The sequence below is a fragment of the Oryx dammah genome, unplaced genomic scaffold (genome assembly GCF_014754425.2).
Source record: "Oryx dammah isolate SB20612 unplaced genomic scaffold, SCBI_Odam_1.1 HiC_scaffold_11050, whole genome shotgun sequence".
NCBI lineage: Eukaryota > Metazoa > Chordata > Mammalia > Artiodactyla > Bovidae > Oryx > Oryx dammah.
Genome location: NW_024080444.1, coordinates 8,644,531 through 8,667,708, shown reverse-complemented (window position 1 = coordinate 8,667,708; position 23,178 = coordinate 8,644,531). Strand labels below are relative to the sequence as shown.

At 38.2% G+C, this 23,178-nt stretch overlaps 1 protein-coding gene across 4 annotated transcripts in view; it reads right to left on the bottom strand.

Moving 5' to 3' along the window:
* The window catches only part of LOC120860261 (receptor-type tyrosine-protein phosphatase delta), a 563,312-nt gene that overhangs the window by 39,680 nt on the left and 500,454 nt on the right, over positions 1-23,178 (bottom strand). For all 4 annotated transcript variants that reach the window (XM_040236052.1, XM_040236053.1, XM_040236054.1 and 1 more), the window contains 2 exons: positions 10,927-11,046; positions 10,270-10,424 (listed from right to left, as the gene is read on the bottom strand). In XM_040236052.1, coding sequence (XP_040091986.1) covers positions 10,270-10,424; positions 10,927-11,046 — 275 coding nt within the window. The remainder of the gene's footprint in view (positions 1-10,269; positions 10,425-10,926; positions 11,047-23,178) is intronic.

Genomic DNA, 23,178 nt, shown 5'->3' with positions numbered 1-23,178 from the left:
TATCATCCTATATAATTTTTATAGACAATACTATGAAGGATATACTATCATCACCCCATTTTACTGAACAGAAGTCAAGTCTTAGCTTAATTAACTTGCCAAAGGTTATAGGTGTATTAAATGGTGCAGCTGAGATTTGAACTTCAGGAAGCTGATTTCAAATGCACAGCACTCACCATCATGCAATGCTGCCTCCAAAGGGGCTTTCAGATCTGCTAAAAAGCCACCTCTGTTATGGGTTGGGGCCAAGTCTGCTCTCATGTGTAACAAAAATTGAGCAAAACAGAGAATGGCAGTTAAGGTACAAACAGAGAATGGCAGTTAAGGTACAAACAAAGAGAAGACCTGGAATCATAAAATATTGGTTCTTGCCCAGATTTTCTACTAACTAGTTAAAAATGAGATATACAGCAAGTCACTCTAGCAAATTAAGACTGTTCAGTCTCAGTTTCCTTATCTGTGTAGATAGTAATATTGCAATCTACCATTCTCCTTATTAGAATTAAACTGAATAAATAGTGGGAGATGCTCTGTAAATTGTCACATGCCTACATAAAAGTGATTTGTTTGTTTTTGGGCATGGAATGAGAACGGAAAGGTGATAGTTTCTCAGTTGCTGTGGAAGGCATTTTTTATATTATAAACCCTAATGTATGATTTTGAAGTTAGTTCCTTGTAATATTGGTCTTACTTTTCCTCTACTGCCTTTATAATGCTTCTTTTCAAGCAAATTTTCCATTTTAGATAGCCAGTACCCCAAACTCCTTCAGTTTGTGTTTTAAATTTTATGTCTATGGGGCCACTATATAATTTCCTTTAATGCTTTCTTTTGATTCACTTACTTTTAAACTACTTCAGGGAGGCAAGGTGTTGTTCTCCTACAGGATTGTGCCATCACAGTATGGAGGATCTGGCCTCCTGTTTTATATCACCATGTTGTTTCATTAGCTAAAAATTTGTTTTTTTAATGCAGAATTATTGATATATAAGAACAGAATCTGGCATAATAGTTTCCACATGGCATAATTATTTCTTCTCTCCTTAAAATGTTTCCATAAATTTGTATACTCTACTCATTTTCTTATCCAGAGATGTTGGTACTTTTACCAATCCAGTCTTTCATCTGTAGAAGGCTAGAGTCTCTTATTACTTAATTTATATGTGAAAATGAATCCCAGCTTTAAGGAAAATATGGGTCTATGGTTCATACTTGTCAGCATCTCAAAACTATCACATGCTTTGGCAATACTTATGGGCTTTGATCTAAAGAGATATTTGAATGGAACTGGGAAGAATAAAGGATGAAATTTAGAATGAATGGTTAAAACTGGATTAAATAATTTTCCATAGCCCTCCTAGCCCCTTTAGATTACAAGGTCTTTTATTTTTATGCTCATATACAATACCTTCTAAAATCCTTTGACCTTGAAAAGGCTTTTGGGTAGGAAAATTGGGTAGGAATTAGGAGTAAAGGGTTATGTTATGAATATGACCTAAGTAGTTCTGGGTTATGCTTTCACCTATAAAGTCAGAAAGTATTCTGAAGACTGGATCTGAGGAATGGTTCCAATCCCACCTTGTCATTTGATTTTTACTGGGTCACCCTTTGTGGTCCACTGATGCTTCCAGGACGTTAGCTACATCTGGCCCACAGTTCCTGCTCCTTTCAGTTTTGAAGACTGGTTTGATTCTATGATGTGAAAGATTTAAATTACTCTCAGGAGTTCTATTTTACTCTCTTTGCGAATTCTTTCATTTAAAAGACAGATGCAGAGAGGTCTTGGTCTAACCTTGTTTCATATTTATTCATAAATGAATACATTTCTCCTATGAAGAAAGTATACTTCCTTGATCCTAAAAGGGGTTACTATGACTTAGAGTAAGTATCATGAGTCAAGATTTTAAGTAGACTCAGTGAAATTATAGCTTCATCCCAATTTATGCTGGAATGCAAAAGTAGGAAGTCAAGAAATACCTGGGGTAATAGTCAAATTTGATCTTGGAGTACAGAATGAAGCAGGGCAAAGACTAATAGAGTTTTGCCAAGAGAACACACTGGTCATAGCAAAAACCGTCTTCCAACAACACAAGAGAAAACTCTACACATGGACACAACGTGCAGATGGTCAATATCGAAATCAGACTGATTATATTCTTTGCAGCCAAAGATGGAGAAGCTCTATACAGTCAGCAAAAACAGGACTGGGAGTTGACTGTGGCTCAGATCATGAACTTCTTATTGCCAAATTCAGATTTAAATTGAAAAAGTAGGGAAAACCACTAGACCATTCAGGTATGACCTAAATCAAATCCCTTACAATTATACAGTGGAAGTGACAGACAGATTAAAGGGATTAGATCTGATAGAGTGTCTGAAGAACTATGGACGTAGGTTCATGATATTGTATAGAAGGCATGAATCAAGATCATTCTCAAGAAAAAGAAATGCAAAATGGCAAAATGGTTGTCTTACAAATAGCTTTAAAAGAAGAGAAGCAAAAGGCAAAGGAGTAAAGGAAAGATATACTCATTTGAATGCAGAATTCCAAAGAATAGCAAGGAAAAATAAGGAAGCCTTCCTCAGTGATCAGTGCAAAGAAATAGAAGAAAAAAATAGAATGGGAAAGACTAGAGATCTCTTAAAGAAATTTAGAGATACCAAGGGAAATTTTCATGCAACAATGGGCACCATAAAGGACAGAAATGGTATAGACCTAACAGAAGCAGAAGTTATTAGGAAGAGGTGGCAAGAATACACAAAAGAACTATATGAAAAAGATCTTCACGACCCAGATAATCATGATGGTATAATCACTCACCTAGAGCCAGAAATCCTGGAATGCAAAGTCAAGTGGGCTTTAGGAAGCATCACTACGAACAAAGAAAGTGGAAGTGATGGAATTCCAGTTGAGATATTTCAAATCCTGGAAGATGATGCTGTGAAAGTGCTGCATTAAACATGCCAGCAAATTTGGAAAACTCAGCAGTGGCCAGAGGACTGGAAAAGGTCAGTTTTCATTCCCATTCCAAAGAAAGGCAATGCCAAAGAATGCTCAAACTATGGCACAATTGCACTCATCTCACACGCTAGTAAAGTAATGCTCAAAATTCTCCAAGCCAGGCTTCAACAGTACGTGAACCATGAACTTCCAGATGTTCAAGCTGGTTTTAGAAAAGGCAGAAGAGCCAGAGATCAAATTGCCAAATTTGATTATCTACTGGATCATCAAAAAAGCAAGAGAGAAAAAACATCTATTTCTGCTTTATTGACTATGCCAAATCCTTTGACTGTGTGGATCACAACAAAATCCGGAAAATTCTTCAACTGATGGGAATACCAGACCGCCTGACCTGCCTCTTGAGACATTTGTATGCAGGTCAGGAAGCAATAGTTAGAAATGGACATGGAACAAAAACCTGGTAGTAAATCAGGAAAGGTATACATCAAGGCTGAATATTGTCACCCTGCTTTTTTAACTTATATGTGGAGTACATCATGAGAAATGCTGGGCTGGAGGAAGCACAAGCTGGAATCAAGATTGCCGGGAGAAATATCAATAACCTCAGATTTGTAGATGACAGCACTCTTATGGCAGAAAGTGAAGAAGAAATAAAGAGCCTCTTGATGAAAGTGAAAGAGGAGAGTGAAAAAGTTGGCTTAAAGCTCAACATTCAGAAAACTAAGATCATGGCATCTGGTCCCATCAGTTCAGTTCAGTCGCTCAGTCGTGTCTGACTCTTTGCGACCCCATGAATCACAGCACGCCAGGCCTCCCTGTCCATCACCAACTCCCGGAGTTCACTCAAACTCACATCCATTGAGTCAGTGATGCCATCCAGCCATCTCATCCTCTGTCGTCCCCTTCTCCTGCTGCCTCCAATCCCTCCCTCCCAGCATCAGAATCTTTTCCAATGAGTCAACTCTTTGCATGAGGTGGCCAAAGTACTGGAGTTTCAGCTTTAGCATCATTCCTTCCAAAGAAATCCCAGGGCTGGTCTCCTTCAGAATGGACTGGTTGGATCTCCTTGCAGTCCATGGGACTCTCAAGAGTCTTCTCCAACACCACAGTTCAAAAGCATCAATTCTTCGGCGCTCAGCTTTCTTCACAGTCCAACTCTCACATCCATACACGACCACTGGAAAAACCATAGCCTTGACTAGTCTGACACTGCTTCCACTGTTTCCCCATCTATTTCCCATGAAGTGGTGGGACCAGATGCCATGATCTTCATTTTCTGAATGTTGAGCTTTAAGCCAACTTTTTCACTCTCCACTTTCATCAAGAGGCTTTTTAGTTCCTTTTCACTTTCTGCCATAAGGGTGGTGTTATCTGCATATCTGCGGTTATTGATATTTCTCCCGGCAATCTTGGTTCCATCACTTCATGGCAAATAGACGGGGAAACAGCGGAAACAGTGACAAGCTTTATTTTTTTGTTTTGGCTCCAATATCACTTCAGATGGTGACTGCAGCCATGAAATTAAAAGACACTTGCTGCCTTGGAAGAAAAGTTATGACCAACCTAGACAGCATATTAAAAGGCAGAGACATTACTTTGCCGACAAAGGTCCATCTAGTCAAAGCTATGGTTTTTCAGTAGTCATGTATGGATGTGACCATATAGAAGGCAGAGCATCAAAGAATTGATGGTTTTGAACTGTGGTGTTGGAGAAGACTCTTTAGTGTCCCTTGGACTGCAAGGAGATCCAACCAGTCCTTCCTAAAGGAAAGCAGCCCTGAATATTCATTGGAAGGATTGATGCTGAAGCTGAAACTCCAATACTTTGGCCACCTGATGAGAAGAACTGACTCATTGGGAAAGACCCTGACGCTGGGAAAGCTTGAAGACAGGAGGAGAAGGGGACGACAGAGGATGAGATGGTTGGATGGTGTCAGCAACTCAATGGATATGAGTTTGTGTCAACTTTGGGAGTTGGTGATGGATAGGGAGGCCTGGCGTGCTGTATTCCATGGGGTCGCAAAAAGTCAGACACTACTGAGTGACTGAACTGAACTGAACTAACAAGAAACAAGTACTTAGAGAAAATCAGCTGTTGTATCCCTTTTATACCAACAGAAATAAACCACCAATTCTAAGAAACAACACAAATAGGGCTGAAAAAGGAAAAAGAAAGTGTCTTTATTTCCTAAGAGGATGACTGAAATAATATGATATGCTTAAATGCAATGTATAACTTTATGAAATATCCTGAAACTTCCCTTCCTTAGTCTCTTTCAAAACCAAATTTTATAAAAAAGGAAAGAAATATGGCATGTCCCTAACACTGAGAAGATATTTGTAGCGATAATTGCAAATATCCACCTGGCAACCATGTGGTCAACAGATATCTACACAACATTTAATATAGGAAACTAAGGTAAACTCGACAAGAAAAAGTCTGAACTGGATATAATGGTGGGTAAGCAGGTCATGGACTTTGAAATATGGCCTTAGTTTATGAGCTGTTTGATTCTGGACAAATTATCTGTAACTTCCCTGTGCTTAAATATGACTCACAGGTAAAATATAATGTTTAGTAGATTAAATGAGTGAACACCTAAGGGCTTAGGATTACTTGGAAAATAGTAATGGTGCACTAATTTGTAACTGTTGTGATTATGTTAAAAAGATTAAGTGGTAGAAGAAACTCATTTGCTAGCAATCACCTTTCACATGGAAAGAGTGAAATAAAGGCTAGCATTTCAATGTGATGTGGAGTCAGAAAGGAAGAAGTTTCTGCTGCTGATCAAGTCATCAGGATAAGTCTAAAAGTGAAATGCCCTCCATATGGTTGGCCAAAGGAGAAGCTGAGAACAATCATGTTCTATAAACTGGAAAAGTTACTTGATTTATAAGACCGGTAACCCTCGGCACATAATGGCTCTGGCACCATGAGTGGCAGGAGCTTAGACAATTAGGTTGACTTTTCTTGCCTTGTGGGTTTCTTTCTTTTTTTTTTTTTTTTGTATATGTGTGAGGTAAGAATCAGGATTCTTACCTCTGTAAATGATAAGGAGAAAAATACAGCAACGCACATAAAGCACTTAGAGAAAGGCCTCTCCAGTTAGAGCGAAGATTATCTGATGTGGATGAATGGTACAATATCCTGAACTGTTAGTGTGGCTAAAAAAGCAGAGATCTATGTCTGTATTTAACTGAAGAATGAAAGGGTATGTGGGAAAGAACATAAAGGACACAGCAGTAGAAAAGGGGATTCAGAAATCTGTATTAGAAAGATACAGGCAGCTTAAAAGTTACTGAAAAGTTACTCCAACATGAGACAAAAATATAGTCTCCTGTTAAAAAACCAGAAACAGTCCAGCCTTGAAATTATCACACTCTTTCTGTAAATATTCCTTAAAATGCCATATGGAATCCAATTAACTTCATCAAGCAACTATTAGCACCTACTACAATGTAAAAGCTGAGATATGGTCATGCATAATCCATATAGTCCATGCCCTCTGTGACTGCATGACATATGTGATCTGCAAACAGAGAGCTGAATACGCTAAGTGTGAACCTATTTTATGAGAGCTCAGAGAATAAAAGGTTCAATTTTTCCTATGAGAAAAGGAGTGGGGAATGAGCTCAAAAGTCTTCTCCAGGGTTTCAACTCAAATGTCTATAAGATGAAACAGTTCTTATAAATAGATCAACTGAATTATATGTTAAAAAAAATGAGTGGTGAGAGTTTGGAAAACTGGATAGTGCATGCCAGCTTAAAGACATTCAAGTTCAAAGTTAAGAAGAAAAAATTATCATGTATATTAGCAGGATCATCCAAGGCTGGTCTGCAGCCTTTGCTACAGTACTTACATAGGAAGTACTATGTAAGATGTAAGTTAGATTATGAAGTAAGGTTACACATCATCAGGTAGAAAAAGGAAACAGGTAAAATGCTAGAGTGGATAAAGTCATTTGCTGAGAGTCGGAGATGAAAGTATTATGCTTGAAATATATACCTAGTGGTGGGTGGTGCGAGAGTGAACAACGAGGCACCAAGGGTGAGATTGGCCTCGATGATAAACGTAATACTAAGAAGTTCAGTCTTTATCTTGAAGGCCTTTAGAACCACAGGATTAATTTCTATGTATCCTTAACAGCTTCATTTTAAGAGTTCAATGGTTTCTTTGGTCTTTCTTGAAAACATATTTATTACTATCGAAGATTCTAAAGCCATAGCATTAAAGTGTTCTCTTGTCACTGTGAAATATCTGATGGTATTTCTTTGATGGAAAATATCTAAATTTTTATTCAATTAAATAGTTGAATATTTATAAACAACTGGTTATTCATAGGATGAATGACTCATATCATATAGATAAAATCCAAGTTCTTGTTGAATTTTTCTCCCTAAAGTTAGAAATACACATATATCTTCGAAAACATTCCACAATTCACGTATAAATAACATTCTTGCACACTTTATAAAATGCTCTGTCCTAAGTGCTTTATGTGTATCATTTCCTATCATTTCATTTAATCTTCATCAAATTCTTACTGCTAAGACTAATGTTACCCCATTTTACAGATGAAGAAACAGAGGCTCATAGACAGGGAGGAACTGCCCAGAGGCACACAGCCAATAAGTGAACAAACCAAAGTTTTTACTCAGGCAGGCTCTCTCTCAGAGTGTGCACTCTCCCATCCAAGTAGTAACCCTGCTTAGCTCCCGAGATCAGAGTGTGCACTCTCATTGTGGAGACTCCATGTTCTGTATGAAGTGACTTTTTTTTTTCCCCATACTTGTTGAACCAGACATTAGCTCTTTTAGGAATGCTGTTAAATCTGTCCGTCTCCTTCTAAGGTCTTGTCTCTGCTTGTACTAATCTGTTCTCATGAGTCCTTTATATTATTGATCATTAGAATTTAGTTTACTCATAATGATTTTTTAGTCTTGCCACTTTTATTGCCTCGACAAAACTATTTAAGGGAAATTAATTTTCTCCTTTTCCAGTCCCATCCCATTTTTGTTGCCTGCCACCAGCCTTCTTTCAGAAACTTCTCCTTTCTCACAGGATCTGTTTGGCAGAAGGCTTAGACTTACTTTGAGTTTGTTACTACTTCATCATTTAGTAAAAAAAAAAATTCAAGTCCATCATAAGAGAAATCATGAAGTTGAGTATTCAAACTCCAGAGTATTTTCTGTGATTATTTGCAACAGTGCCCATTGTAACTAATCAGGACCCCTTTGTGACATGGATGGTGTCACTTTCTGCAGTTTCCTTCCTGCCTAGAGAAGCTTTTTAAACCAGCATTGCTGGAATACCACAGGAGCAGTTGCTATTTGAAATGACTATCCTCTGCCACTCCATCAAAAAATTTATGCTTGTGGGTTTTAACATACAGGTAACCAAGTCAAAGATTCATGATGCTCTGGAAGTTTGCTCTCTAAATCAAGAGGCCAAGATATCTTATCATACATGTGAGGTTTCTCTAATTTTTGTTTCTATTATTTTGTATATATAAATGTATGTGTTTTTTTTGTGTGTGTAAGTGTATACACCTGTGTGTATGTATGTATGCATCTGTGTGAACTGCATCTTTGCCAGGAGACTTATGAGGGCAACATTTCTTGAGTGAGGCCAAACTTCCTGTTTTCTCTCCTGCGGCCAAACTCCATCTACAAATGCTTCATGTGTGGTTTTCATAATTAAATTGATTTTGTGCCAAGCAGGGGCACCATGCAACCAGTTTCAATGGCTCTTTGAGGTCTGAAAAGATGTTTGTGTAACAGAACACACAGACTGCCTGCTAAAACCAACCAGAAATCTGATTTCATGATATAAAAGCATTTGCTCAATTAATACTAATTTGCTCAAATTAATAACAATAATTTATAGTATTTCAGAATCATGCAAAAAAAAAAAAAACCAACAACTTCAACATAGTGGCAGATTTTCAAAGACCCCTATTCTTGCTAAAGAGGAGCAAGAAGTTGATTGTAAGGTGAGGCTGATTGTACCTCCAACTTCTCAACTATCTTACTTGAGCCAAACTCTATGTTCTCATCTCTTGATCTGATCTACTGTTGCTAAGAACATCAAACAGTAAAAGTAAAGCATGGTGCAGTGCTTTGGAATTTGTAAAATATTCAATGAATAAAGAGTAATGTTATTATCAGTTTTTGTTAGGGTAAAAATGCTGGAAAAGAGAAATAAAATATTATTTTGTTTGGAATTTGCCAGGCCATTGTTTAACATCACTCCTCTAGCATGGATTAGTCAGGTAAATTTTATTGTTTTTATTCTGACCTATCCATGGTATCCAGCTTTTTATAAAAATAGACCCTATTTCTAAAATCTACTATATTATGCTATAGTATAAAATGGGATATGAATGAAAGTTATACTATTAAGTCATGATAAAAATGGTTTATGATAGATGCTTCTTTTCTTCTTTTATATAGTTTCTAAGTATTTGAAATACTTAGGTTACAAAAGACTACTATGAAGTTACATGAACTGTAATTTATGTAGCAGTAAACAACTGACCAGATATCTTTAATAATTTGTTAGTAATGGTACTTCAGGGGAATTCAGAAAACTGGAAGAAATCAGTTTAGTATTAAAAATGTATGAACACATTTATAGTAGAATCTGAGTGGTGATACAGAGAATGTTAGAATTAAGTACAAAATAATAAATTATACATTAAGAAAAATGCAGGTTCATTACTTCTGAGTACATAAAATAATTCTTCCAAACTCTAGGTCTTTGTACATATTTTATTAAATAAAAATTTAAAACTCAAAATAGGATATTTCTGTATGTGACTTGATAATACTAAATGCAGAAGCCATCTTTAAGCAGTAAGAAATGATCTCTGTAAGCTTGTATGTTTATAATGTTATTTTGTTCAGCATTTTTCCCTATAAATAGTAAAAAGTTTGTATCAGCCCAGCCCACAAGAGTCTATCAAACAATAATTTGTGTATATATATATATATATATTTATACACATATACACATATATATTTTGAAAGAATGTATTTATGTTTTCTCCAAAGAGACAACATCATGAACCATAGTTGCTTTTATCTCCCAGGGTTGGGAAGTCAGCTATGCACTCTATCAAATCCTTCCTATTGATGTTAGTATAGGCCTCATTTGACTAAAAAATACTCCCTATATCATTTATAAAGGCAGTTCCTCTCCCAGAGTATCAAAAGGTTAGAAAGAGAATATCCAGTGAGAAATCATTCAGTTTTGCGTTTCCCCACAAACGTTCTGACTGTGAGGAAAATGCTCTCAGAGGTTCTTACCTGCAGTGTACAACCATCGGACCTGCATCAGGAGGGTTACAGGTTTTGACTCTCCGTAAGAAAGCTAGAAAAGGTGTCGGGTGTTCTGGAACACCATGATCAGGCCAGGCAGTGAACTGGAATTGTCTTACTTCTCTCTTCTCACTTGAACCATTCTGTGAAGTAAGAACAGTGATTGAAATTCTGTGTTCTTAGCCTCAAGTGGTATGATGTGTAATATCATGGGAAAGGTAACATGTAGATTGCTATCTTAATTCCTTCCCCTATCCTGTATTTCTTGGGAATACTCTTTGGAGTTATAACTACAAACTATTTGTGAATGACAAATATTTGCTCAGGAAGACAAAATTCCTAGGTGAGAAGCATTCCATTTCTCAGGTTTAACTATCAGGAGCGCTCCTGTCATATTTTACCAAAAGAACTAGTTCTTCATCCAGTCTTCATTTGCTGAAACTTTCATTCAGAGCAAGAGTTCCATATTTATTGACACATCACTAACAAGGAGAAAAACTGCTGAGCGATAATGGAAGAATCATTTCATTCTTCATTGTTGCCAGCAGAATCAAGATTTAAGTAAAGCCTTGAAATCTTTGATTTCTCAAAAGAAGCTTTCTTTAAATAATGGAAAGGGGAAAGAGAAGGGGGAAGAAAGCAAACCTTGTAAAGTGCAAATGTTCGAACACAATACGTGGCCAGCTCTACTGTATCTAGCAGCGTCACCTGGACCAGCCCATGGGTTTCTGTGCCTCTGCTGGGCCAATACTGGTCACACTTCACCTAGAAGACACAAGCGACACATTCAGGGCAGATCCTCATCAATTTCTCTATTAGCTTTATTTTGAGTTGCTGTTGAAGGAAAGCAGCTTTTCTGCATTTCATGTTGATCTTTTTCTGGCATGCATCCTTGTTATCCCAATATATGTAAATTACTGCTCTGATGCCAATGTAAACCACATTTTTCAAACTGGTAGGAATACTAAGCAGTAACAGATTCAATTTTCCTGGAGAAAAATAAATTGCAGACTGTCGCCAAGTAGAATAAGGAGGGAGAGAGGTATTTGAAACTTTGGAGGACTTGAAAAGAAAACAGAAAATTGTTCTAGGATAGACGTTAAGAATCGCTTCAGAAAGATTACACTTAGGCACTTAAATGACATGGTGAGATAGTTAGTGTTCATCCATCAAGGTTTAAAAGGCACAAACGATTTCATCTTGTGCTATCTCGAAATATGCTTGTTTAAAGAAGAGTAGAAATAATTTGTAAATCTGTCAAAGTATAACAAACAACACAGCATTTTTCTTTAATACAAGATAAATGTGTATGTATATCAAAAACAAATGAAATATGTAAAGTCTGGGGGAAAAGAGCTGTCTGTTCTTTAAAAAGTCTCAGAGGGTCACACACTAGCAGTGGCAAAGTTTAAATAATTTAAAACCCATTCATTTCAGATGAATAATCTACAGTGATTATGTGAAGTTGGACAAGAAAAGCACATAAAAAGTATTCAATGCAATTAGTTTAATATGCAACAAAGAATAATTCCAAATCTGCTATATGCCTCGAATTTACTGAATGTGCCTTTGGGTATTAAAAACCATAATGAAAAATAGCAAAGACAGCACTGTATTTTCTAGTAAGATGATACATCAGAATATATTTACCCTTTTCCATCTCAGATTAAAAGAAAAAAAATGGGAGTAGTTGTTAGTTGAAGCCAATTAAAATGCATGTCTCTAGGTAAAGAAATCTAGTACTATTTTATATTAGTACATCTTCTACTCAAAAAATACTTGAAAATTATGATCTTTGGATTTAAACAAAAGCAGTGAGGCATTATCATAGGTACTTGGATTTTTGGCTTAGTAAATAGAATTATAGGTAATCATTTGCTTTTATGTTGAATATAAATATGATTACCATTCTGTAAATAATATTGTAATTTTCTGTTTCACAACTAAAGCATTTGCTGCTCAGAGTCAGCCTCTTTCTGTGTAGATATCAGACCCTGTGAAAAGGGAGAGGGTTAATCCTCTACACAGTTTCCTAGACAAGATAAAAGAAAAGGTACCGTTACACAGGAAGGCAGAGATTGCATTCTCAAGGTCTACTCCTGTGCCTTTATCTCAACTGTGAGACCCACACAAACATTATCTATTTCAAGAAAAACGAACAGAAGTGGTAACGTAAAAATGGAGAATTATGTCTTAGGAAGAGTATTTTTAAAGGCTTGCATTTTCTAGATGCACAAAATATTCTTCTGTTTCATATTTCTATCATATGTTCTAACTTAAAAATAATACAAGGGAAAGATAGTTCTTTAAGGAGAATATTGATGTAGTAAGACCAGGGTTGGGTACCTCTGTGTATTCTCTGAAAGCAAAGTCACTCAGTTGTGTCCAACTCTTTGAGACCCCATGGACTGTAGCCTACCGTGCTCTTCCGTCCATGGGATTTTCCAGGCAACAGTACTGGAGTGGGTTGCCATAGCAATCCAAGTTGTACTTGCACAAACTTAGCAAAGGCTACTACCCTCATAGAGCCAACATTACTTAAGTAACCCTAATTCAGATAGAAAAAAAAAATCACAAAAATGAAGTCAGAGGATCTGTTCTAAACCATGAAATAGATGTCAAGTTGATGTCTTGCTGAAAAAGACAAAAGAAACTGGAGGCCTCTTATTGTAACATTTGAAGGGATGCCAACAATGTACTGAGTTTAGGAATCAACAGAGAAACTCAAAACTCATGATTTAAGAGTTTCAGCTGAACTCGAGTCCTTTCAAATCAAAACCAACAGGTCATATCCCAGGAGGACAAATACCACTATGATGGGTACCGAAATAGCAAGTTAATGCAACAAAATGAACTAGAAGTTCAGTACAATTCACCAAACCCAATTTAATGTAATTATGTTTCAATGCTGGAGAATGGTTATCCTTAGACCTTTTGGTGAGGTAAGACAAAGGAAAACAAGAAAAGAACCATAAGCCAGCTTTTATGTGACCTCTGGAAAAATGACTCCATTATTGAGTGACTTTCCATCTACAAATCCACTCTATCCCTAACACGTAGGAAAACTCAAACTTATAATGATTAAAGTTTGAGAACTGTAACTATTTTTGGCTTAGTTATACTCTGACCTCTTTAGGAAAAAAAAATTCCACAAAACATTACTATAAGGAGTAAATATTGTGAACATTTTTTAGCTAAAAGAATAAAGAAATAGTTCTTGTACTCATTTTAAAGAATGTATTCTAGCCTTACTCTTTACTAAAAAAAAAAAAACCCTCTAAAATGTTTTAAGTGAAACTGCAAAAACTAGGAGCAACTTTTTAAAAAGTCAATATATTTAAACATCTGTGTTTTTCTCAAGAAGTATTTTGCAAGGGGAGTTTATGAAAAAATAAATGTTCTAATGTATGCGCACATTCCCACAGTCTCAGCAGTGGGATTAGAAGGGGTGCCTGAGCCCTCTGAGCAGCAACACAGGCTTCCCTTCAGTGCAAGGACTGCAATACTGCTTTTCTCCACCTCATTCTCTGAGTAGACTGTATAGGTTTCATCCTGAGGGCTAAATTTAAGGGCTTAGACTTACTGACAAATATTCCTTTAAGCCTTGCATTATTAGCCATATACTAAACAAATAATTTCTGATTGTAATGTTAGAGAGGGAGTCAGAAGTCTACTGAGGAAAAAAATTAAAAGGATACAGAATAATAATATGAATTATATATACTTTTTCCTAACCAGCTAATACACATGTGCTAGCTGTTTCCCTCTCTTTTTTTTTAATATAAAATGCTGTTTATTGTCTTTCATCTATTATCTTTATTTATTTTTTTTTACTTTATTTTACTTTACAATACTGTATTGGTTTTGCCATACATCAACATGAATCCACCACGGGTGTACATGAGTTCCCAATCCTGAACCCCCCTTCCACCTCCCTCCCCATACCATCTCTCTGGGTCATCCCAGTGCACCAGCCCCGAGCATCCTCTATCCTGCATCAAACCTAGACTGGAGATTCGTTTCTTACATGATATTATACATGTTTCAATGCCATTCTCCCAAATCATCCCACCCTCTCCCTCTCCCACAGAGTCCAAAAGTCTGTTCTATACCTCTGTGTCTCTTTTGCTGTCTCACATACAGAGTTATCGCTACCATCTTTCTAAATTCCATATATATGTGTTAGTATACTGTATTGGTGTTTTTCTTTCTGGCTTACTTCACTCTGTATAATCGGCTCCAGTTTCATCCACCTCATTAGAACTGATTCAAATGTATTCTTTATAATGGCTGAGTAATACTCCATTGTGTATATGTACCACAGCTTTCTTATCCATTCATCTGCTGATGGACATCTAGGTTGCTTCCATGTCCTGGCCATTATAAACAGTGCTGCGATGAACATTGGGTACACGTGTCTCTTTCAGTTCTGATTTCCTCAGTGTGTATGCCCAGCAGTGGGATTGGTGGGTCATAACGCAGTTCCATTTCCAGTTTTTTAAGGAATCTCCACACTGTTCTCCATAGTGGCTGTACTAGTTTGCATTCCCACCAACATTGTAAGAGGGTTCCCTTTTCTCCACACCCTCTCCAGCGTTTATTGCTTGTAAACTTTTGGATCACTGTTTCCCTCTCTTGAAATGTTTTCTTTGGCAATAACCCTCCCCCACCACCAGCTTTTTTTTTCTGAGAGAAGAATCTCAGAGAAGAATCTAGAGAGTTACTACTTGTTAGGCTTCATGCATAGAGCTGAGTGTGACAGTTAAGATGTGCTGTACAGAAGGCTCCCTTTGTGGGTATACAGAAGGTGGGAGTTACAGTACAAATACTGATGTCTGTCTTTTCTTATTTGCTTCTGAAGTGACTACAAGTGGCCTTCAGGACTGATTCATGGAAGGTCAGGCAGTTTCACTGTTTGACCAGTAAGCTGCTTCTCTGTTTCCAGGACCAAAGCCTTGTGGCCTCTTCTGTAAAATGGGAATGATTATCTCCTGCATGACAGGTTTATTATAAGGGTTGGAAACTGTATACCTGAAACTCTGAACCCAATGCTGCTGCTAAGTCACTTCAGTCGTGTCCGACTCTGTGTTACCCCATAGACAGCAGCCCACCAGGCTCCCCCGTCCCTGGGATTCTCTAGGCAAGAAAACTGGAGTGGGTTGCCATTTCCTTCTCCAATGCATGAAAGTGAAAAGAGAAAGTGAAGTCGCTCAGTCGTGTCCAACCCTCAGTGACCCCATGGACTGCAGCCTACCAGGCTCCGCCGTCCATGGGATTTTCCAGGCAGGAGTATGGAGTGGGGTGCCACTGCCTTCTCCATCTGAACCCAATGGCCAACACAAATAGGTATCCGGTGGGAATATTTATTATTAGTTAACCATGTTCTCAGCTTTTTGTGTTTGTTGTTATAAACCACTGAAATCATTCTGAATGTGAAAAATTGAATATATTGTTAATCCTAGCAGATATGTATTTAGGATTTTCTAGATGGGAGGTGAGGTGCCAGTGGCAATGAAAACACCAAAGTGAAAAAGAGTCCTGTCCCCAGTCCATCTACCATACTGACTAAATATGTAGGTATGTGCTTATATCTCCTGGTTCATCAAATAGGTAGCTGTGACATTCCAAACAGTCCTTTAATGGACCTGGCCCCCAACTGGCTGTGAAGAGAGAATGTACTAGAATCAGAGTAGAAAAGGAATAAAGTACAACCAGGCTGTGGTTTAGAAACATCACCCTGTAACTCTACTTGAGGCCCAAATTGAATGAGACAGTTCAGATTCCTGGCTGAATATAGGGGAGATATTTCTTTTTATTATCACGAAGAGAATCCCTTTATGTGGTAAGCTTTCATTTTTTCCAAAATTATGGAAAGACTGGGTTGACCATTGCTACATGTATGCTGTGGAGTTCATTCATTTTCTCCCTTTCATGGCAAATTATTAAAAGTAAGTTGATGGCATGATGGAACATATTTAAATGTATTCAAAAGAGCAACTCATTGTTGGAAATATCTCATAGGATTTGATCCAGCAGGTCTACTGACTGTGCTTTGGGGAAATGCTCTCCTTGTTTCGTTTTTACTTCCACATGGCTTATCTTGGACGTGGTTTGGCACATTAAGGGCACTCAACACATGCAAGCCAACTTTATAATCAACTATACTGTGGTCTAGGTTGGCTTATTTTTAAACAGCCTGAAACTTTATGAAAACAAAACCTCATTTCAATTTAACAAAGCTTTATTGAGCCTGGCAGCATGGCAGAAGGTATCAGAATTCCAAATGTAACAAAGCAATACTCCAAAGAGTCCCAGCAATATTGAACCCAAATACATTCGCCACATAGTATTTAAGGAAGCCTGCCTAGGGTTATTTAGTCAAAGAAAGACTTAGAAGAGACAATAAATGATATTTGGAAATCAGTATTTAGTACGTTTGAGCAAAGGATTCTACTGTAAAGAGGGGACAGTATGTTAACATTAGATAATGCAAATCAAGGCTGTTCTTGGGAAAAAGGAAATGTTACCATGACTAAATATACATTTAATATGAAGAATACAATGAAAGAAAGTTTCAGGTAAATATTAGGATATATTTTAGTGGACAGAAAAATTACACACCAAGCTGATTCTGTAGGCTATTATATCTCTTTTTGGCATTTTTTAAAAGACCAGATTTCATACTTGATTTTCCAAAATCAGGAGAGATAATTCTCAATGATTCTCTTCTCTTTGAATAACAGTGTCATTCCCTCCATTCAACTAATATTTAGTCATATCTATTTTCAGATGGCAAAACTACCTGGTTTATGAATTTCTTTCGTTTTCTCTTTACTGACCACTATTTAGTGAAGGATCAAAGGCAATGGAGTCCTTGAAATGAGAGTGATATTAAAGCATTTGACTATCAGTACAGTCATAGCTTTTCATAAATAAAACTATAATGTCAAAAATATTATTCTCCAAATAAACTAAATTTTGCTGCTTATCAGTTCACTGAACCATTCAAACACTTACTAAACCATTTATTAATTTAAAAACTTGATAGTCATTTTCTTTTTTTTTTGATGTGTGCTCTAAAATGAATATCTGTGCCCCTTCCCCCCATTCATGCTGTTGTTATTCATCACTAAGTTGTGTTTGACTCTTTGTGGTCCCATAGATTGCAGCATTTCAGGCTTCCCTGACCTTCACTATCTCTCAGAGTCTGCTGAAACTCATGTCCATTGAGCTTGATGTCATCCAACTATCTCATCCTCTGTTGCCCCCTTCTCCTCCTGCCCTAAATCTTTCCCAGCATCAGCATCTTTTCCAATGAGTTGGCTCTTTGTATCAGGTGGCCAAAGTATTGGAGCTTCAGCTTCAGCATCGGTACTTCCAATGAATATTCAGGACTGCTTTCCTTTAGGATTGACTGACTTTCCTTTAGGTTTGATCTCCTTGCAGTCCAAGGACCTCTCAAGAGTTCTCCAGCACCACAGTTCTTTGGTGTTCAGCCTTCTTGATGGTCCAACTTTCACATCCATACATGACTTCTGGAAAAACCATAGCTCTATGGACCTTTGTTGACAAAGTGATATCTCTGCTTTTTAATATGCTGTCTAGGTTTGTCATAGCTTTTCTTCCAAGGAGCAGGCTTTTTTTTTTTTTAATTTCATGGCTGCAGTTACCATCCACAGTGATTTTGGAGCCCAAGAAAATAAAATCTGCCAATATTTGCATTTTCCTCCTATTTATTTGGCATGAAGTGATGGGACTGGATACCATGATCTTAGTTTTTTGACTGTTGAGTTTTGTTTTGTTTATTTTACATTTTTCATGCTGTTTTTTTTTTCTACTTTTAAACATGTATTTATTTTCATTGAAAGATAATTACAATATAGTGGTGGTTTATGACTCAGGGAACTCAAACCAGGGCTCTGTGACAACCTAGAGGGGTGGGATTGGGGTGGAAGGAGACTCAAGAGGAAGGGGACATATGTATATCTGTGGCTGAACCATGTTGATACAGGGCAGAATGTTGAGTTTTAAGCCAGCTTTTCACTCTCCTCTTTTACCTTCATCAAGAGGCTCTTTAGTTATATTCACTTTCTGTCATTAGGGGGGTTGCTATTGTTCAGTCACTCAATCATGTTCGACTCTTTGCAACCCTATGGACTACAGCATGCCAGGCTTCCCTGTCCTTTACCAACTCCCGGAGCTTGCTCAAACTCATGTCCATTGAGTCTGTGATGCCATCCAACCATCTCATCCTCTGTCATCCCCTTCTCCTCCTGCCTTCAACCTTGCATCAGGGCCTTTTCAAATGAGTCAGTTCTCCGCATCAGGGGGCCAAAGTATTCGAGCTTCACTATCAGTCCTTCCATGAATAATCAGCATCGATTTCCTTTAGGATTGACTGGTTTGATCTCCTTTCTATTCAAGGTACTCTCAAGAGTCTTCTCCAACACCACAATTCAAAAGCATCAATTTTTCTTTGCTCAGCCTTCTTTATGGTTCAAGACTCACATCCATACATGATTACTGGAAAAACCATAGCTTTGACTGGATGGACTTTTGTCGGTAAAGTAATGTCTCTGCTTTTAAATATGCTCTCTAGGTTTGTCATAGCTTCACTTCACAAGAGAAATCATCTTTTAATTCCATGGTTACAGTCACCATCTGCAGTGATTTCAGAGCCCAAGAATATTAAAGCCTGCCACTGTTTGCATTGGTCCCCTTCTATTCACCATAAAGTGATGGACCGGATGCCACAATTTTGTTTTCTGAATGTTGAGTTTTAAGCCAACTTTTTCACTCTCCTCTTACATCTTAATCAAGAGGCTCTTTAGTTCTTCTTCACTTTCTGCCATAAGGTGGTATCATCTGCATATCTGAGGTTAATGATATTTGACCCTGAAATCTTGATTCCAGCTTGTGCTTCATCCAGCCTGGCATTTCACCTGATGTATTCTGCATATAAGTTAAATAAGCAAGGTGATTATATATAACCTTGATGTATTCCTTTCCCAATTTGGAACCAGTATGTTGTTCCATGTCTGGTTCTAACTGTTGCTTCTTGTCTTGCATACAGGTTTCGCAGGAGGTAAGGTGGTCTGGTATTCCCATCTCTTTAAGAATATTCCACAGTTTGTTGTGATCCATAGTCAAAGGCTTTAGCGTAGTAAATGAAACAGAAGTAGATGTTTTTCTGGAATTCTCTTGCTTTTTTGATGATTCAGCGGATTTGGGAATTTGATCTCTGGTTCCTCTTTCTTTTCTAAATCCAGCTTGAATATCTGGATGTTCTTGGTTCATGTACTGTTGAAACCTAGCCTGGGGAATTTTGAGCATTACTTGACTAGCGTCTGAGATGAGTGCAACTGTGCGGTAGTTTGAACGTTCTTTGGCATTGCCTTTCTTTGGTCCTGGAATGAAAACTGAGCTCTTCAGTCCTGTGGCCACTGCTGAGTTTTCCAATTTAGGGTGGTATTATCTGCATATCTGAGGTTGTGGATATTTCTCCTGGCACTATGTTGAAATCTGATTCCCTATGTGATCGTATTAGGAAGTGGGGGCTTGAGGAGGCCCTTAGGTCATGAGGGCGGAGGCCTGGTAGAATGGAATTAGTGCTTTAGAAGAGAAACTCTTGAGAGCTCTCTCACCCCTGCATTGTACAGACAGTTTTCTATGAACCAGGAAGCAGCACCTTAAACTGTAAGTAGTTAAGTTTCTGTTGTATCTAAACCATCCAGTCTATAGCATTCTGTTATAGCGAACTGAACAGGATAAGACAATGCATCTGCTCGGATTAACAGATGGAGCTGCACTCAACTTTTCTAATGACTTCTCCCATTATATCTCCACTTTCTAGCACGTTGTTGTAACCTGAGGGAAAATGTATGAAAGGTCCCTGTCATGGCCAGGTGGTGCCTGCATACCAGGCCTTCCCTCATGACTGGAGTCTCTCTGCCCCTCAGCCCGTCACTCCTGGCAATGACTGGGTACTCCACACAGATTTACTGTCACCTCTGCACCTGCCTTCGTTTGCCCAGTGGCTGCCTGTGTTCCCACAGCGCTCCAGTGTCACTGACACCGAGCGATATCCTTATGTGACTTAAAGTTTCAATAAAAAGATAATGTTTGTATACCAGCCAATATGGATACATTTCAATATAGTAACTCCCAGTAAAACTACAGTGGTGCATACCAGCTGAATGTCTGCCTTGCCTGGGCACAGAGATTAACTCGCACTTCTCAAAATCTTAGAAATAGCCTAGACCAGCCCGGAGCACTGGAAGCATGACTGCGAAGAATCACAGGGGCTTTGCACATTGCCATTGGGAGCAAAGCTGCACCTCTTTCTCATTCCTTAGGTTGTGCTGCCTATAATTCACTTCAGTAGGGATGTTCTGAGCCACCATCTGTAGTCTTCCATCCTAAATAGAGGAGGTGGGATGGACAAAGAAGGGAGAAATTCCAGGAAGCTAACAGACAGTAAGAAATTGGTGGGATCCTTTTTCTGTTATCTGACACGGTTGACAAAAGAAAACCAAGAGTGTGGAACTTGCTAGATAAGGACCCAAACATCCTTTAGGCTGCCAACATGAGTATCTTTCTTTTTGTTGCCAGTGTCCTATATACATTAAGTATCCACTGCTTTTTCAAAAACAATCCCATACATCATGCAGACTCCAAAGGCAACGTTTGTGCTACAATCACAACAGTTGCTTAAGGAAAAAGCAGTTTCTGTAGCCCTAGATAGGCAGTGCTTCAGGTTACATTTTGAGAAATTAAATGTTCAAGGCCTCTGGTGCTTCCAGTTCTGTTTGGAAGAGGACACAGACCTGGCATTTGGAAAGCATTTGCTCTCCATTAAACTTACTGAACCTTGACAAACCAGAGGGGCCAGGAATTAGTCTGCCACCAGCCAAGGCTGGGCCTTCCAAAACCGATAACGACAATGAAAACAATAACACTGCCATTTATAATCTTCAAAGGGATTCTGCCAACTTTTAACCCAAAAGGACCTCACAATCTGAAAAGTATCTCAAGCTTTGTTCTATAGAAAAACAAGAAAGTGTTTGATCAGAAACTCCTTTCTTGCTGCTTTTTGTCCAGCATTTCCCTCTTTGCTACAGAAGCAAGTGAAATATGTCTCCATCTCACTGTCACTCTCTGTTGGGGGTAAATTTACTATGATGACATTCAGGAATGGAGAGAAAACAGGAAGAGTGGGTGGTCTTTAGGTCTGAAGTGCTCCAGTGGCCAAGCGTCAGGTTTAACTCCCTAAACCATTAGCATAGTGTAGTTAACGCCAGCCTGACCCCTTCGGCCTTGGCATCATCTAACCTCCATCCATTAACAACCGAATTTACTGGATTATGGATTTTCCCATTCCTGGCCTATCATAAAATAAGTCGTGTTGCACAAAATGTTTGATCTGCTCGAGCAATGGATGCCATTAACCAGGTTCCCTGGTTATCTATTTGGGAACAGAAAATGGGATTTAGAGAGTTTGGAAACTGAGTACGGACTTCTTCACATCTTATTCTAGGCTTTTACCACTAACAGATGTGGCCCACATTGGATGATGACAATTCAAATCATTTCCCATGTCAGGGTGTGTCAAAATTTTACTCTCATCCTTGACATTTATAGCACTAAGTCCCACTACAATACTAACTCTTTAAGTGAATCATCTCCCACTATAAAGCTTGCAAGACGTGAAGCAACAGTAAGTGTCAACTATGGAAACTGACTGAAGGCAGGCTGGGAGGACAAGTGAAAGACAAATGCCCCTTAACCTCATTTTTAACACTAATTAAGGTTGCTCAAGAATTTGTCAACGATAGGCCTACACGGTCCCTTCTGTACCTCAAAGCAGAGAGAGATAAAGGGGGAACAAAGTGAACAATCACCCATCAAATAATAGAGCTTCCTGAGCCAGGAATGGTCTTTGCGAATCCTCCCTTGGAGACCCCCATTCTTCAACCTAGGCGTGCCAGCCATGCATCCCAGTTGCCCACAAATAACACCCTTGTAGTGGAAATCCCAGCTGTATACATTTTACTCTCCTACCAGTGCTTCATTTTTTCCGAACTCTTTCTTCCCTCCATGTGGTTACCCAGACCAATTCATGTGCTTATTGGCGTGTTATGAAACATGGAAACAATTAAAGACCACATTCTGGGGCAGCTGCTGCAGAATCAGTGAACTACGCAGAACTTGAGACGATTTGGCAAAAAAACATGGAAACTGTGGAATAAAACCCACGAACCATATCTCATGTCACACAGTATACAAGTCTTTAAATTTATTTGTGCATTTTCAGGCAGTAATCAAACTTCAACTTCAAAATCTCTAGTTTTTAGCATTATATATATATGTATTTAATATATCCTATATCCTAATGAAACTCATAGAAAATATTCAACTTACACATTTTCTCCTCAGGCTTGATCTATGAATGTACACACTGTGCAAACAGTCTCCAGATTTAAGTTTGGGATTCTTGCAAGGCCACATTTAAGGGAGACTGATGGCATTTGAAAAAAATCAAAGAACTGAAGTTTTCAAATGGCCACCGTAAGCCCTAAGCCCTACCTTACACTTGTAAGCCTTTGTCAGCCTTCCAAGCGCAAATAATAGTCAGTTCTCTAACAAAAGATCAGGGAAATGTCTAACACATGCGATGGTAAATTTTTTCTTGAGTGAACTATTCTAATTCAGCAAGGGTTACAAGCCCTGCTGCTGTGTCAACCACAGAGAGAAGTTGGGAGTGAGCCTTGGCACAGAAGAGGGCTAGAAAACAAAGGAGGTTGGTTCTGAGAAGAGACTTCCCTATTATCATAAATAAATAAGAAAGGGAAGGAGAATGAAAAGCTGAACCAAAAGGAAATGTGGCATCAAAACTAC